Source organism: Exophiala dermatitidis (genome assembly GCF_000230625.1).
Source record: "Exophiala dermatitidis NIH/UT8656 unplaced genomic scaffold supercont1.3, whole genome shotgun sequence".
Lineage (NCBI taxonomy): Eukaryota > Fungi > Ascomycota > Eurotiomycetes > Chaetothyriales > Herpotrichiellaceae > Exophiala > Exophiala dermatitidis.
The window spans coordinates 3,531,447-3,546,543 of NW_008751648.1; the positions used below are offsets into that span (position 1 = coordinate 3,531,447).

At 51.7% G+C, this 15,097-nt stretch overlaps 5 protein-coding genes across 5 annotated transcripts; all 5 read right to left on the reverse strand.

Annotated features, from left to right (window-relative positions):
- Positions 1–1,575: 1,575 nt before the first annotated feature.
- On the reverse strand, positions 1,576–2,379 carry HMPREF1120_04273 (urea hydro-lyase/cyanamide hydratase; the record flags this gene model as incomplete). The annotated part of the gene is made up of 1 exon (XM_009158393.1): positions 1,576–2,379. One exon carries the CDS (start codon positions 2,377–2,379, stop codon positions 1,576–1,578), a length of 804 nt encoding a protein of 267 aa, XP_009156641.1.
- Positions 2,380–3,095: 716 nt separating this feature from the next.
- Positions 3,096–6,263, reverse strand: HMPREF1120_04274 (uncharacterized protein; the record flags this gene model as incomplete). The annotated part of the gene is made up of 4 exons (XM_009158394.1): positions 3,096–3,573; positions 3,627–5,934; positions 6,054–6,165; positions 6,219–6,263. The coding sequence occupies 4 exons, from the start codon at positions 6,261–6,263 to the stop codon at positions 3,096–3,098; spliced, it is 2,943 nt and encodes a 980-aa protein (XP_009156642.1).
- A 2,302-nt stretch (positions 6,264–8,565) lies between these two features.
- Positions 8,566–10,368, reverse strand: HMPREF1120_04275 (tubulin beta chain; the record flags this gene model as incomplete). Its single annotated transcript, XM_009158395.1, has 8 exons — positions 8,566–9,297; positions 9,351–9,673; positions 9,729–9,861; positions 9,916–9,970; positions 10,022–10,063; positions 10,123–10,148; positions 10,199–10,222; positions 10,357–10,368. 8 exons carry the CDS (start codon positions 10,366–10,368, stop codon positions 8,566–8,568), a joined length of 1,347 nt encoding a protein of 448 aa, XP_009156643.1.
- Positions 10,369–11,034: 666 nt separating this feature from the next.
- Positions 11,035–12,850, reverse strand: HMPREF1120_04276 (delta-1-pyrroline-5-carboxylate dehydrogenase, mitochondrial; the record flags this gene model as incomplete). The annotated part of the gene is made up of 2 exons (XM_009158396.1): positions 11,035–11,195; positions 11,254–12,850. 2 exons carry the CDS (start codon positions 12,848–12,850, stop codon positions 11,035–11,037), a joined length of 1,758 nt encoding a protein of 585 aa, XP_009156644.1.
- A 423-nt stretch (positions 12,851–13,273) lies between these two features.
- HMPREF1120_04277 (uncharacterized protein) lies at positions 13,274–14,566 on the reverse strand (the record flags this gene model as incomplete). The annotated part of the gene is made up of 1 exon (XM_009158397.1): positions 13,274–14,566. One exon carries the CDS (start codon positions 14,564–14,566, stop codon positions 13,274–13,276), a length of 1,293 nt encoding a protein of 430 aa, XP_009156645.1.
- Positions 14,567–15,097: the final 531 nt, after the last annotated feature.

The following is a 15,097-nucleotide window of genomic DNA, read 5'->3' on the forward strand; positions in this document are numbered from 1 at the left end:
GGGCCGCTAACCCCGTAGCGCTAAATGGCGGCAGACCCAATGAGACGCACGCGATCTGAGGCGCCTAGACCATCTGGGCCGGAGAGGCGCAGCAGCATGAGATTCCCACGAGTCTCAGGCTGCAGAGACGGCCATTACAGACGTTTGGACCTCAATTAGCACGATCTACTGAGTCGTGAACTCCCAGTATTGGCACAGTAGTACGTATTTTGTACCCTGTCAAACTACCGCGGCGGGTGGGAACATGGATGCCAATAAAACAACAATCCACTGCACTCTCCGGGACATCAGTCTGGATATTGCTACATCGCAAGCACCAACAGACACACTTTTGCCTCCCACAGTGTTTCCCTTGATTTCTCCCTACCATTGCCTCCCTCGGCGGCTACATCACAGCTGACAAGAGAGAAAAAGGCTCTCACAGCTCGACCCGTGCCCCGCCGGTTGGATACTGGGCAAAAGTCTTCGTGGTTCTGGCGCCTTTCCAGTTTTCCGCATCCAATAGAAACAACATATCTTGGCCAGGGCGTTTGCACTGCCACCGTGCTAAGAGACCTCGGAAGTCAGGCAGCTGGTCCGCTAGTTGTACGTTAGTACCCGGTATCAGCTTTTGTCCGTCTCCTCAAGGTAATTACCACTCCACCCTTTGCGAGACAGATATCTTGGCCAGGTAAATCGCCCTTGTCATCACTGCGATGGCCAGTAACAAAGTTGGCGGACCCATGTTTTGGTGCTTTATGGTGATAGCATTTTCTTGGCCTCACTACCAAGCCTGGCCATAAGGCTGGGCAGTTTCTTGGTGCTGTCATCGTGGCTAGACTTTTGACAATGGCCGAGACTCCTTATCTGGAACGAGCAAGGATTGCCGACACAGTATGATTGCAGTATATTGTTCCAATCTCTGCAGAGTGCCCAACTGTGCAGTACAGTTAAAAAGAAAGGTAAGATGATGTCCTTCAAGGTGATGTCGGACGTCAGCCCGGTCGGAACCGTCATGATCTCTGGAGCGTGCAAACTTCGCAAACTCTCGGGCAAACTTCATTACCTACCTTATACGTTCGGGTACGTGTACGACATCGTTACCTGGCTACTTACCTAGATACCTACATGAGTACCGGTTAGGTGCTGAGCCAAACAAGCTCTCGTACGATCGGCTACCAGTACATGGGTGTTTGGGCGAAGTGAAAGAGATCCGTCGTCTGTCAGTCAGGGTTACTCAAGAGGATCATCCGAGCTCTTTACCAGCGTCAACGGGATTTCTTTCGCCTCGACTTAAGATTTGTCCGTTTGAGCTCCTGAGGAGCCCGAACCTGGCCTGGGATCAAGTATGCTGCGAAGGAGTCTGCTGAGCCAGGTATTCATTCGAGCCAAAGGAAATACTATTAATTTATGACGATCAGCCGCTTTCAGGACTACCCGATCACCTAGCCTCAGGTAAGATGGTGTGACAGACCCATCCCTCTTCCCGGTCGTGTACCACAATAATGGAGTCTTTTCAACTCCCACTCCATCCCAACATTAACACTAAACTCGTCCAACCAAAGTGAACAAGGACTCGAACAGGTTCAAATCAATTCAATCATACCCAGCCATAAGACCGCCCGAGGCACTGTCACCATTCTTCCGAATGGCATCCTCAAACCCTTCGATCCTACTAACCATAGCATAAGGCTTGAAGCTCTTCTCTTTCTTCACGGTACGTTCAAAACAGCCAGACCATCCTGGCCTAGGGTACTCGCGAACGACGTTGTAAATAGTCTGTGGATGAATGAGGTGAGCCCCGGCGCCGATATTGTCGAGCAAAGTGCCCAGATGGATCAGGCGGGTCATCAAGGTGATGTTCCCTTTGTCCTGGATATCCTGATGCCGAATGATGGCTTCTGCGACACTCTCGGCCTGTTCGCGCGGTGAAGCTGCTCCTGCTGCTGCTGCTGCCGTCACCGAACTTGAACTTGAACTTGATTCTTTCGCCTGTTGCAAGATCTCCAAAGCATGGAACGCGCCCCAAAACTCGAAGCTGAGACGGGTACAGCTAGGCGTCAGAAACTCGGCACTCGTGCCGATGTCGTGCAGCAGTGCCGTGAGGAACCAAGTCTCGTCGAGAGTCGAGCCTGGCGTCAGCTCGAACTGCGGGAAACATTGCCTCGCTATGGCGCAGCCGTAACTGTACACGCGCATGCTGTGGCGGTATGTGTCCGCGTCCAGTTTTGCCTGCGCATACGCCGCGAGACGCGCCGCCAGGGCGGTTTGGGGCGGTGAAAGCGACGATATGTCCATTGCAGCTGGGTTTGCGGTCGAGGGCTTCGTTAGGGCTTGGTCCGCTGACAGGGCTGTGAGACCATAGAGGGCAGTGGTGGTGTCGGCACTGGTGCTAGTCATGGTTGTTATGACTTGCAGAGAAAAACAGACGGATGTGAGGAGTTGATTCTGCCCGACTCGACGAGATTTTGTCCATAGATATATAGGGTAGGTAGGTATGTATCAGCTACCTTACCAGGCATGATGTATTTATGTATGTATTTTCTCACCCTGCCACTTAAAAGACAAGGTACATCAGTAATACCCAACCAGCACCTACTATCGCACCTAATGGCCATCGGGAATATGCTTATGCTTTAATATGGCCATGGTCATGGTCATGGTCATGGTCGTGGTCGTGCTCCGTCAACCATTGGGCGTACCCGTTTAACCTCTATCTCACCCATGCAAGATTTGTAATTCGACGAGACCACACAACCTGAATCCGGCCTCTTCGGACTACATACAACAATGGCAGTTGACTAGCATACCAAGGTGTCCTAATATTGCGTGTCATTCTCAGGGCTGAGCCTCTTGAACGAGCGAAAACCTACTTGTACCGTGCACGCCCTACGCTTGACTTTTCCGCCACTGCCAGCGGCAGGCAACTCGTGCACAACTTGAAGCAATGGACACTTGTTGATGCGACACCGGTATTGGTCTGGTAGGTAAATCAAACCACATGTGTATACACTTTCAGTCCCACTCCCATGCAGCACTCAAGTTCCTTTAGCACCCTTGGAACCAACTTTGACTGCTGAAGCAACCTTCCGCCAGTCTATCGACTTTCTTGACCCCTAATCCAGCGCTTCTAGATCCACAGGCCCGGACTGCTTCCAGGTGACTTTCCAGATGTCACCATTGCCTTTCTCCGTCTTGATCTTCTTCGACTTTGAGGCCCCCTGTTCCGTCGCCTCGAGCAAGGACCGACTGTCCAGCGCAAAAGCCTTGACCAATTCCTTCATCCGACCACTTTCGACAAAGGCTTCGGTCAACATGGGACTCTGCGCAACCACTTGGGCCAATTCCATACATTCCACCAACCAGACTCGCGAACAATAGTGTCCCGCAGCGAACAAGACGCCATTGTAAGCCAAGATGCACTCGGGAACGTAATGGTTGCGTAGCGCCGTCAGCATAACCGCTTCCATTTCGTCTTGTGGCCGGCACAAGAAGTCCGGATCGAAAAGTGGCTGCATGTTCTCCCGGACATCCTCGAGAGCCTTCTTCATCTCACGCTTGCACTCTCGTACAATGTGCGCATTGCTTCGGTTACTGGCACAACGTTAGTATGTCCTGCTTAACATTCCCGAAAGACACCAACTCACGCTTCTAGATTGTCTGCAATCTCTTGAAAGACATCCAAGCTGTCCAGAGCTCCCACAAGCTGTTCCAGTTCCCTCCAAACCAATGACTTGTAAGCCAAGGTTCCCCGATCAGTGCCTGCTCTGGTCAGAGGATGCTCGCCCATGGGGCTCTTCTGTTTGCGAGTCGGACTGATGGGGCGGACGTGATCGTCATCCATCTCCTCATCTTCACCTTGGTCCTCCTCAGGAGGTGGCTCCTCGTCGGCAAAAATGAGGTTCATTCCCACGGCAGCAAGAGATAGCTCCGACAGGCCGGCCCGTTCATAGAGTTGCCGCAAAGCCACAAAATTGCCGTCTATCAAGAAAGTCTTGTAAAGCAGTGCCACAGACCACGCGGCAACTCCCCAATTCTCCGCATCGACGTATCGATACCATTCCACACTTCGAATGGCCCTTTCAGCCTCGTCTGAGACTTCTCCAGTCATCAGGCCCGCACGAAGGCGCAGTTGAGCGGTGTTGTACGTCCCTCCAGGCACCGTGATCCTGGGCGGGTGAATCTCCGCTAAATTTCGAAGTCTCTGGATGAGATCAAAATTGGCGATCGAGAAAATGCCGTATGCGACATCCGAGACATCGATGCCATACTGTTTCATCAGCTTGACCTGTAGATCCCGCTCTCGACGGTCCGTTACGTTGATGAGAATCTCCCCCAAAGTTTGCTGAGTCCTGGGTTTGGACATTTTGGAAGCGTACAATGGAATCAAGGAGAATTTCCCTTCACGTTCCAACCAGCCAATGTAGCTGGCTATGTTGTTTTCCATCTCATATTCGTGGCCAGCATATGAGGACTCCAGAAACCCTAATGCTCGAAGCAAAAGTTGGAGATGGACGACCATGCGAACAGCGTCTTGATCCTGAGCATTCACCCGAGCAATCTCCTGGGAATCATTCTGATTCTCGATTTCCTTGAGCCTCATGAGGTGCTTCCCTTGGCCAGAGGCATGGGCCATATCAGCGGCAGCCTGTCCCATAGAAACGAAAAAGGTGTCAAAGTCCTTTGAGACCACCGCTAATTCCAGCAGTTTATGCGGTAGATGAATCTCATCCTTGGTTGTCGGGTCGGCCTGCGCCATGGTGGCATAATGTCGAATCCGAGCGGTTGCCCCAGGCTGCGGTCGGTACACAATAGCCCCTTGATCGTTCAGTTTGTCCCTATACGCATGTACATAGTGTAGATAGCGTTGAATGAGCAGAGCATTGAAGAGGACAAAGAGATGATCGTCGATGGTTTTCGTGGCCGCCTTCGAGGCTCCTGTATCGCCACAGAGCAGGCCGTAGACAGCCTTTTGATAAACATCATGGATGTTCGGGTTTTGTGCCAGAATATGACATCGTTCCAGCCACTCCGCATTCGAGGCCAGGTTCAATATGCGAAGCCAGGGTGATTGCGCCATTTCTTCGGTGTTCAAGCCGCTGCCGCGAATGACAGCATATCGCCACGCCTCTTTCCGTTCCGCCCACCAGGAATGGATCTCGGCCGCACTAAGACCGCGACGCAGCATCTCCCAACAGGTTTGCCAGGCCGCCCGCTCATAATATTCGTCCTGCTCTTCCAGCAGTGCGGATTCGCGAGTGCGAGAATCCGGATCCAATTGTGCAACAAGCGGCTTGCCATCAGCTTTGCGAGTGTGAGAGCGGCTGATATTGGGGTTGGAGGGATCGAGCGGCCTTGACAAGGCCCGTGTTCGTTTCTGTTTCTTGATCGCGGATTGCGTGAAAATCGGCCCGGCGCTCCAAACCCCATCACCTCGCTCTGATTTCTCTTGCAAGGTCTTCATAATGGTTTCAATGGGCGGTAGTGTATCGGCTGCCCGATCTTGGAGCCAGCCCAATATGCATTCATATTCTTGGGCGACGACATCGGAATCCAAAAATGCCGTCCAAAGTTCGACGTTGTTTGAATAACGGTGGAGTCCGGCCAGCCTTGACTCTTGCGCGATTTGTGTGTTGTTGACTGTCTCGGGCGAGTTACAATAGAGCAGGTTTCGAATGAGCCCCCACAGGTCAGATTCCAGCTGAAGTTTCTGTGTTTGGGAGTCTGCATCATCGGTGGATGTCGTGTTTGTCTTTCTGATTTGAGCAATCTTGCTGTAGCGGTCTAACAGTACCAAAGCATCTTCCCACAGAGAGGCATCGGTGGGCTCTCGGTTGGCCACGAACTTGTCCAATGCCTTTGCAAACTCCTCGACTTGCCTGCTCACTCGGTCGGCGGTGTCTTGCAGCGGTCGAAGAAATTCTTGCGCAGTAGAGCGGAAAGGAGACCCGGGTTCTACAGTATTGATTAGCATGGTGAATCGAGTTAAACAGTCGAGGCAAGTCTGGCACTGCACTGCAGCGGCATGCGACGCCAGCCAAAAAAGACAACAAAGGGCAATAAGAGTATCGCACCTTCCTGTATGGACTCCGCGACGTCGTCATCGGCCATTTCCTCGTCGCTCGCATGGTCGGACTCGAGATGGTCCTCAGTCGAGTTGTTCCTCTGGAAATCGCCAAACTGGTTCTGTCCGGATCAGCATTGTGGTTCGGTTGTTTGCAGGATTAACAGAAGCTCACCTGCGCCGGTCTTCCCTGGACGGAGGACCTAGTAATAGGAGCCATTGTCCAGCAATTCTTTGATAGGAGATACAGTAGAAGTAGGCGAGGGCTACCTTGGCTTCGAGTTGTCAAGCTCTGTCGAGTCCAGGCTGCCAGAACCTGCTGTAAGCGTTTACTTGGATCTTCAACTTTCACACGCGACGGACAGCGACCAACGACGCGCAGTGTGAGGTTCGAGACGCTAGTCCCAAAGCAGTTGCCTGGGGCTCGATCTTCATAAAACTGCGACACCCACAAAACTATCACGAATTCTTTTCTTTTTCCTTTTTTCAACAATGTCTTTAAACGGTGGTCATTAGAGTCTCGGAACAGACGATTATATCTCTTCAGTGTTTGTTCAGATCCCACGAGGGTCTCTTTGCGTGCTCACGACCGCCTGAGAGCATAGCCTGCATTCGGTGTTGAACTGGCCAGACCTTTGCAAGAAGGGATGATGGTTCAGATATAAAAATCGTATGCTACATATTACTACTAGCAATTCTAGGTACGGAGCGAAGCGAAGCAGGTTTTACCTCAGTGATGTCTCCTAGAATGTACTACTCAGACCCATGGAAGACTACGGCTTTGTACTCGATTGTCTCTGTTTATGTCGATGTACATGTACCTCAGCTAGACATGGAATAATTTCAATGTCATCTTCAAGCTCGACCACCGCTTTCTGCAGACACCAGTAATGATCCAGGTCACAAACTTGGACAGAATTGAATAGTTGGCTGCGCATGTTTAATAAAGCATGGCATGCCTGCGTGACGCCCAAGTCTCACAGCCGTCCCTGTGTTGCAGTGTGCACCGGCACCGCCACATGCAGTCCATGTCTCATACGACGTAGAAATACAGCTTGGACTCGTCGGCCCAGGGCCCGAGGAAATCAATCACCCTGTCCCCTTTGCTTCATCTTCACCCTCAACAACTTCGGCTTCGGACACGAAGCCGTCGTCGCCTCGTCCCCCTGTCTCTTATAGAACTCATTGCAACATTCGTACAGCGCATCGATCGCCGTTTGGCATTTTTCTTCCTTGTAATTGTTCTTCTGGAGACAGTCTGTAGAAAACCAAAATGTGATCAGTTTCAGGCTCCCAAAAAATTAAACAAATCTTCCCGGCAAGGAGAAAAAGAAATCTCCCTTGGGTAAGTAGACACTGGATATGTATATGTATGTATAGCCCCTCCTCACTGCAATTCAAATAGTTCAGGTTCGACGTACCTTGGATAGCGCACTAATATAGAGACCAAGTAGGGTCAGCAGTCAGCACGCAAATATAACATTACGGTACTGGTAGCAGTACTCTATAGGCCATGCACAGCAAAGCAAAAGCAATGCTAGCTAGCAAGCAAGCTGTTCGGAACAGGCGCAGCGCTTCAAGTTCCTTTTCCACAACTTGAATCACATCAGGTACAACTGTACGTACCGCTCTAGGATGGCATGGAGGATCGGTTTTCAAATCATCTTCCAACTTGCCCTATATCAATGATAATCAATCGATCAGCATATGCTATGCAGACGTAGATGCAGCGCCTTGTAGCAAAAAGTCGTCTAAAACGCCCGGTCGAACCGCGGCGTCAATCAACAACTTGAAACTCAAGAGACTAAGGTAGACATACCATGGTGACTCGTCAGGTGGAATAACTGTAACTTCATTCAAGATATGGATATGCCGTACAAACACTGGCAACTACCTAGGTAAGGATATGGGATGGAGCTGAGGTGCTGACCATGGCTAGAATTATTCCCGAAATAAAATCAACATCCCTCACCTCATCCGAGCCAAACCACCACTACTACTTGCACCGAAAGGCTACCTCATCACCATTACTGACATTGTAGTTGTGAAAACCCCGAGTGCTACAATAGTACGAGCACCACTCGTTTGTCACCCATCTCTTCTTCTAGTACTACGGCTGGAGTTACCCCTAGGAAGAATGCTTAAAACAACAAAGTCGTGGTAACGGGTACAGACTGAAAAAAGAAATACTTGAGACTGACGCCCTGTCTTGAGAATGCATGGATACTATTCATTTCATTAAAAACTCTGCCCACTGCATGAGACGTGAACTCGGGACTCCGCCGGAGCATGCACACTTTGAGCTATGCCTGAGTTGGCTTGCTTTGGGGCGATCCCGATCCTGTCCTGTCTTGTATCGGGGGGTTCGATCCATCTTGACTCCCTGCTACGCTTTGGACAAAGTACAAAAAAAGGATTGGTCGATGGCCAAACAAAACCAATCAATGGTCAACCTTGAAGGGCCAGAGTAGAGACAACCCGACGCCCATCAATTCGTCAGTGCCGGATGATGCAAGAAGTATTTACATTTCCTCCTCAAGAGGGGCCTCTTCCTCACCATACTCCTCTTCACCCTCGGAGATGCTGGCATCCTGGTACTGCTGGTATTCCGAGACAAGATCGTTCATGTTGGACTCGGCCTCGGTGAACTCCATCTCGTCCATACCCTCGGTAGTGTACCAATGCAAGAAAGCCTTGCGACGGAACATGGCAGTGAACTGGTCGCCGACACGCTTGAACAGCTCCTGGATGGAAGTCGAGTTGCCCACGAAAGTCGAAGACATCTTCAGGCCACGCGGGGGAATCGAGCAGAGAGCAGTCTGAACGTTGTTGGGGATCCACTCGACGAAGTAGCTGCTGTTCTTGTTCTGGACGTTGCGCATTTGATCCTCAACCTCCTTCATGCTGACCTTTCCACGGAAAATGGCGGAGCAGGTAAGGTAACGACCGTTGCGGAAATCCGACGCGGCCATCATATTCTTAGGGTCGAACATCTGTTGCGTAAGCTCTGGGACCGTGATGGCGCGGAATGAGTATGCACCACGGCTGGTGAGAGGGGCGAATCCGACCATGAAGAAATGGAGACGCGGGAAGGGAACCATGTTGACGGCCAATTTTCGAAGATCCGAATTCAATTGACCGGGGAAACGCAAGCAAGTGGTGACACCAGACATGACTGCTGAGACGAGGTGGTTGAGGTCGCCGTACGAGGGGTTGGCCAGCTTCAAGGTGCGCATGCAGATATCGTAGAGAGCCTGAAAATAGCATTAGTAGTGTCCTTGCAAATCTGATGTCTGCAGTGTCGTACCTCGTTGTCAATACAGAAAGTCTCGTCAGAGTTCTCAACCAACTGGTGGACGGAGAGGGTGGCATTGTACGGCTCGACAACGGTGTCGGAGACCTTGGGAGACGGAACGACGGAGAAGGTAGCCATCATGCGGTCAGGGAATTCCTCGCGGATCTTGGAGATCAACAACGTGCCCATACCAGCACCAGTACCTCCACCGAGAGAGTGGGTGATCTGGAAACCTTGAAGGCAATCGCAGCTCTCGGCCTCACGTCGAACAACATCGAGAACTTGGTCGACCAGCTCAGCACCCTCGGTGTAGTGTCCCTTGGCCCAGTTGTTTCCTGTATTTATTGTTACTTCTCAACTCTTAACTCCTTCCAAGACAGATAATCTTACCAGCTCCGCTCTGACCGAAGACAAAGTTATCTGGGCGGAAAAGTTGACCGAAAGGACCAGCTCGGACCGCGTCCATGGTACCAGGCTCGAGATCGACCAAGACTGCACGAGGGACATATTTGTTGCCGGAAGCCTGCGGACATGTCAGTAAGTTGCTCAAGCAACTTTGGTAACTTTAGATACATACCTCGTTGAAGTAGACGTTCATACGCTCCAGCTGAAGATCGGAGGTACCATTGTACCTGCTTTTGTTAGTCCCAGCGACAGCAGTTGATTCATGAATATTCACGTACACTCCATTGCCATCGAGACCATGTTCACCTGAGATGATTTGCCTGTAATATCGTGTTAGAGGCAGATCGAAAACGCGGCTGTGCGTCAAAGGGATTCGTACCAAAAGGCGGCACCGATTTGGTTACCCTGGGGTCGGTCAGTCTTGATTCAATGGAGGGGATCTGGGATCAACATACACATTGGCCGGTCTGCAAGTGAACCTATTGTTGAGAAAAGTCAAGTCAGTTGTTATCGTTACAGACCAAAAGTGATGGTGGGGTTGAAGACAGGACAAAGGGGTAAACAGCGCCCATATCAACGCGTAGTCCTGCCTGCGGACAGCGCATGTACTTACAATCTCACGCATGGTGACGGGTGGGAAGACTGATTCGAAGGGATATGGGTGATTGTCTGATGATGAGGCGATCGAAGAGCTGCACCAGGAGCTGTGAGACAAAGGTGGAAGACGACTGTGCTGGTGGTGATGGTAGTAGGAGTGGTGCAGTCAGTCGGTTGTGGGCAAGCAGACAGAAATGGCTCGACTCTCAATCAACAAACTTGTCCTGGGAGGCGTCTGCGCCAAGGCTTTTGTTTGGGCTGCGCGCCGCGATTCACTTGCCGGCTAGCACGTTAGTACCGACATCACGCAGACTGCGGGTAATAATTGAGCCAATGGCTGCAGGGTTGTCAGCCTGCGGTGAGGGCGGTGAAGACTACGCTAGATCGAGAATGGTTTGGTGTCATACTAGACACCCTGTACCCCTGACCTTCCCTTTCCAGGACGCGAGACGACAACAGAGGCTTTCACGTGATATCAACATTAATTCTCGTGAACCCTACTAGTAAGCTGAACCCATTGACATGTAACCCACGCTGCACAACATTGTAGAGGGTGGTGAACATCGTCACGGAACTACACTGAATTGACTCTTCTTTACATTCACGGAGCCAATAGAACATCCAAAATTCCTTGTCATCTGCCATGTCGACTTTCTGACAAATTACTATATGCGATCACCCTGATGGATACTGCTTATACATCGTTGGAAGGGTATTCGACCTTTGTCGTCGGCAACGACTCCTCCTTCAACGCTCTCATGCTCACAAAACGGGACAGGATTGAAGCAGAGCCAGCCTTGTCATTCGTACCCGATGCTCGGGCACCGCCGAAAGGTTGTTGACCGACAACAGCACCTATGACGAAATCAATTAGCCATTGTGCTCCTTGCTTGGGGATCAAGATGTCACTCACCTGTGCACTTGCAGTTGATGTAGTAGTTGCCGGCGGCATTTCTCAAAGTCTCCTCGGCATACCTGACGATGGAACGATCTTGGGCAAAGACGGCTCCGGTTAGACCATAGTCACCAGTGCTGTCAACCAGCTTGCAGGCTTGTTCAAAAGCATCCGGCTTCGAGTCATCGTACACGTAGACAGTCAAGATGGGCCCAAAGAACTCGGTTTTGAGGTTCTTGTGTTGCGGATCCTTGGCCTCGTAGATTGTCGGATGCACAAAGTAGCCCTTGGAGTCATCGTACTTGCCACCGGTGATCAGCTCAAGATCCTTGTCGTTCTTCGCTGCGTCAATCACCCCGGACAACTTCTTGAAGCTGGCCTCATGAATGACCGGCCCAATGAAGTTGCCAAAGTCCTCGGGCGGGCCGATCTTCAGATTCTCCGTCAATGTAACCAGCCTAGACTTGAACTCGGGCCAGATCGACTTCGGCACATACAGCCTTGAGCATGCACTGCACTTCTGGCCTTGGTACTCAAAGGCTGCGCGAACGGTCTGCACGGCAGCGTTCTCGATATTGGCACTCTTGTGAATGAGATGGAAGTTCTTTCCGCCCGTCTCTCCGACAATTCTCGGGTAACCCTTGTACTTGCCCTCGGCAATGCCCTGACCAATTTGGCCAAACAGTTTGCGGAAGACAGCGGTCGAACCAGTGTAGTGCAGCGCAGCGAACTGGTTGTGTGAGAGCACCACCTTGGTGACCTCTTCAGCATCGCCAGGAACAAACTGGATGACGCCTGCAGGAAGACCGGCTTCCAGGAAGATCTTGTGTACCAGATAGTTCGAGGCGACGGCCGAGGGACTGGGCTTCCAGACCACCACGTTACCCATCAATGCTGGGGCACCTGCCAGGTTACCACCAATGGCGGTAAAGTTGAAGGGTGAGATGGCGTAGACAAAGCCTTCCAATGGTCTGTACTCAACTCTGTTCCAGACGCCCGGCGCATTGTGTTGTGGCTGTTGAGAATACAATTCTTCGGCGTACTTGACGTTGAACCTCAGGAAGTCCGCCAGCTCAGCGGCCGCATCAATCTCGGCCTGCCACGCGTTCTTCCCCTGTCCCAACATGGTCGCAGCCATGATATCGTATCGGTATTTTGTTCCGATCAGATCCGCAGCCTTGAGGAATATGGCTGCCCGATCGGCGAAAGGAAGAGCCTCCCACGCGGGTTTGGCAGCGAGGGCTTCCTCGATGGCATTGTTAACATCCTGAGCAGACGCGTTGGAGAATTTGGCGATCGTCGTCGAGTGGGAGGAAGGGTTCTGCTGGGTGAGGATATTGGAGTTCTGGACCGACTTTCCAGAAATGACCACAGGAACTTCTAGAGGGACCTTTGCTTGCAATTCAGCTACTGCAGCCGCCAGCGCTTCTCGGTCGGGAGAGCCTTTGGCGTAGTGCTTGTTCGGCTCGTTGGAGATGTTGGGGACCTTGAAGGCGGCCAAGGTCGTTCTGGCAGAGGGGGAGACATGGAATCGGCGGACCGATCGAGTGATTGAGGCCGACGAGGCAGACGGTCGCGGCAGCGATAGCAGTGTCCTGCCACATGAACCCGACATGGTGCTTGTTGTGCTGTGATATGACCCCGAATACAAACACCCTCAGTCTTACAACACGCACAACAATGAGACGGAAAAGCTACAGAGGTCGATGGGATCAATGGAGCACCCCACGTCGCCAGAATTAATACGAAAAGGCAAGTGTTTGGAGGCCGCGATCGCAAGTGTGGTTACCGTCGGTTGGAATCGGTATCGCTTGCCAAATGGAGATGCCCGCCCCGCTGTCTCTGGGCGTGTAACAGAACGATGAATAGCCGTCTGACAGCCTCGCAAAGCCCGAGCGAGGGCATTCTCCCCCGCTTCGCCAAAAATCAACGGCGACAGTAATAACAGATACGCTGTACAGTATTTGACAGGCGTTGATAGCCGCTGCACGCAATCCTGTGTCCCTTCTAGATTTGCTCTCTCAAAGTTAGGTCTCCATCATCGCACAGCAAATGGACAGCCTCCTCGCTGAGCATTCTTCAACCTCTCCTTCGTGGCGTCCATCTCCTTCGATCCTTTCCCGACAAACACCGGCGGCCCTACATCTTTGATCTCGAAACCTTCTGGATACATTCCCCGGTCACCGGGACGAGGGACACCAAGTAACATGTTGACCAGCGCTCCAGGACCCCACCGATTCCACAGCGTTGGTTTGACGTAGACGGGCATCGTGTCCCACCAGAGAACGTACCTCCTCCCCTTGCGATCTGGCTTTTCAGAGAGAAGCTTAGGTCTCATAGCCCACGGTCTCGGAAGAGCCAAGTATCTGAGGTACAGTTTCCGCAATCCCATGAAGCCGTTGAGTAGCGAGACGTACAATGGCGGCGCTTTTTCGAACATAACGGCCTCTCGCAGTCGATCGTCCAGAGGCGCACTGATCGCTTTCGTAAGAACGCCATGCAAAATGGTCGGATAAGTGCTTAGCAGCAGTTTCCGAGTTTCCACAGCCGTGTCGTAATTCTTCTTGTCAGGAACCATATGATCTTTTTCATACTGCTTGGCCCAGGCATCGAGCTCGCGGTAGAAATGAAGACCGTCTTTCCAGCCAGTGGAATACGATGGCAAGGCTTCAAACGAGATGTCCATGACGTCGCCCATGGCTTTGTGGAAAACACCCATGGCACATATCTCCATATCGGTGAGCTGTCTCCACTCATAGCGATTGATCCATTCTACCGGCTGGTTCAGGAACAGCGACAGCGTGTACAACATGTCATCGTTGGAGATCTTCCCTTGTTTGATGTAGTGACCGTGCAAATAGTTCAGGCGAGCAAACGCATCAGTGCATCTGTCACTCGTCGGTTCGCCCGCGTATATGTCAGCTAACAGCACCGCGGTGTCAGCGTACCGCCGGGGGACATTTTGGGTTTTGGACAGCTGAGTTGTCTTGACGAGCAAATCGCTGATGGTCGGGATACCGTAGGTGCGAAAGAGGGCAAATTGCAGGCCTTTGTCAAACAAGGCCGGAAACTCGACATCGTGGGTGGTCCGAACAATGTCATAGGCCTCGTCAACCGTCATGCCTTCATAGGAAGGATGTTCGGGCGTGCCATATTTGTATTTGGCCTGCAACCCCTTGATGCGTCGGAAGCGTAACGCCCGGCAAAGAAAGGGATAGGCAATGATGGCAGGAAGCAAGTAATATGCCCAGATCCGAGACAGACCGGACAATTGCTGCGATGACGCCGTGGTGAGATTTGAGAAAAAGGGATACGCCGACTGAGTATCCATTGAGACAGAATTTGGTTTCCTTGCTGTGCTGAAGCTTGATTCCAAAGCGGAGGCTTTTGTGTGTCTATATACCACGCCACGCGCGAGAACTACCCTCAGATCAGTGGAGAATGATACAGTATATGCGTAGATATATGGACATGAGTGTTGTCCAGACATAAACGGGGTAGATGTCAGCAGACAATCGAGTTAGAGGCCCTGACTCGCCTGAGCCTCGGCCATTTCAGCCCTGTGTTGTTGATGGGCCGAAGCTGTGCAGTGGAGTCAGCAAACGGATGTGGCGGCTGTCATTCTGGCCCCAGGTATTTGACCATCTTTCACTGCCGACGTTGAATGACCAGTGATGTTTAGATTAATCCTCACCGTCTCAAGGCCGGCTGTTAAGCGACAACGGAATGTACACCAAATGTGTACCTATCGCCGACGATGTCGACACGGAGCCTGCAAAGGAAGTGGAATGACTGGGCCAGCAACTGAAAAAGGGCGCCCAAAGTCAATGCCATGTTGATCTAACGCCCATTCACACGTAAC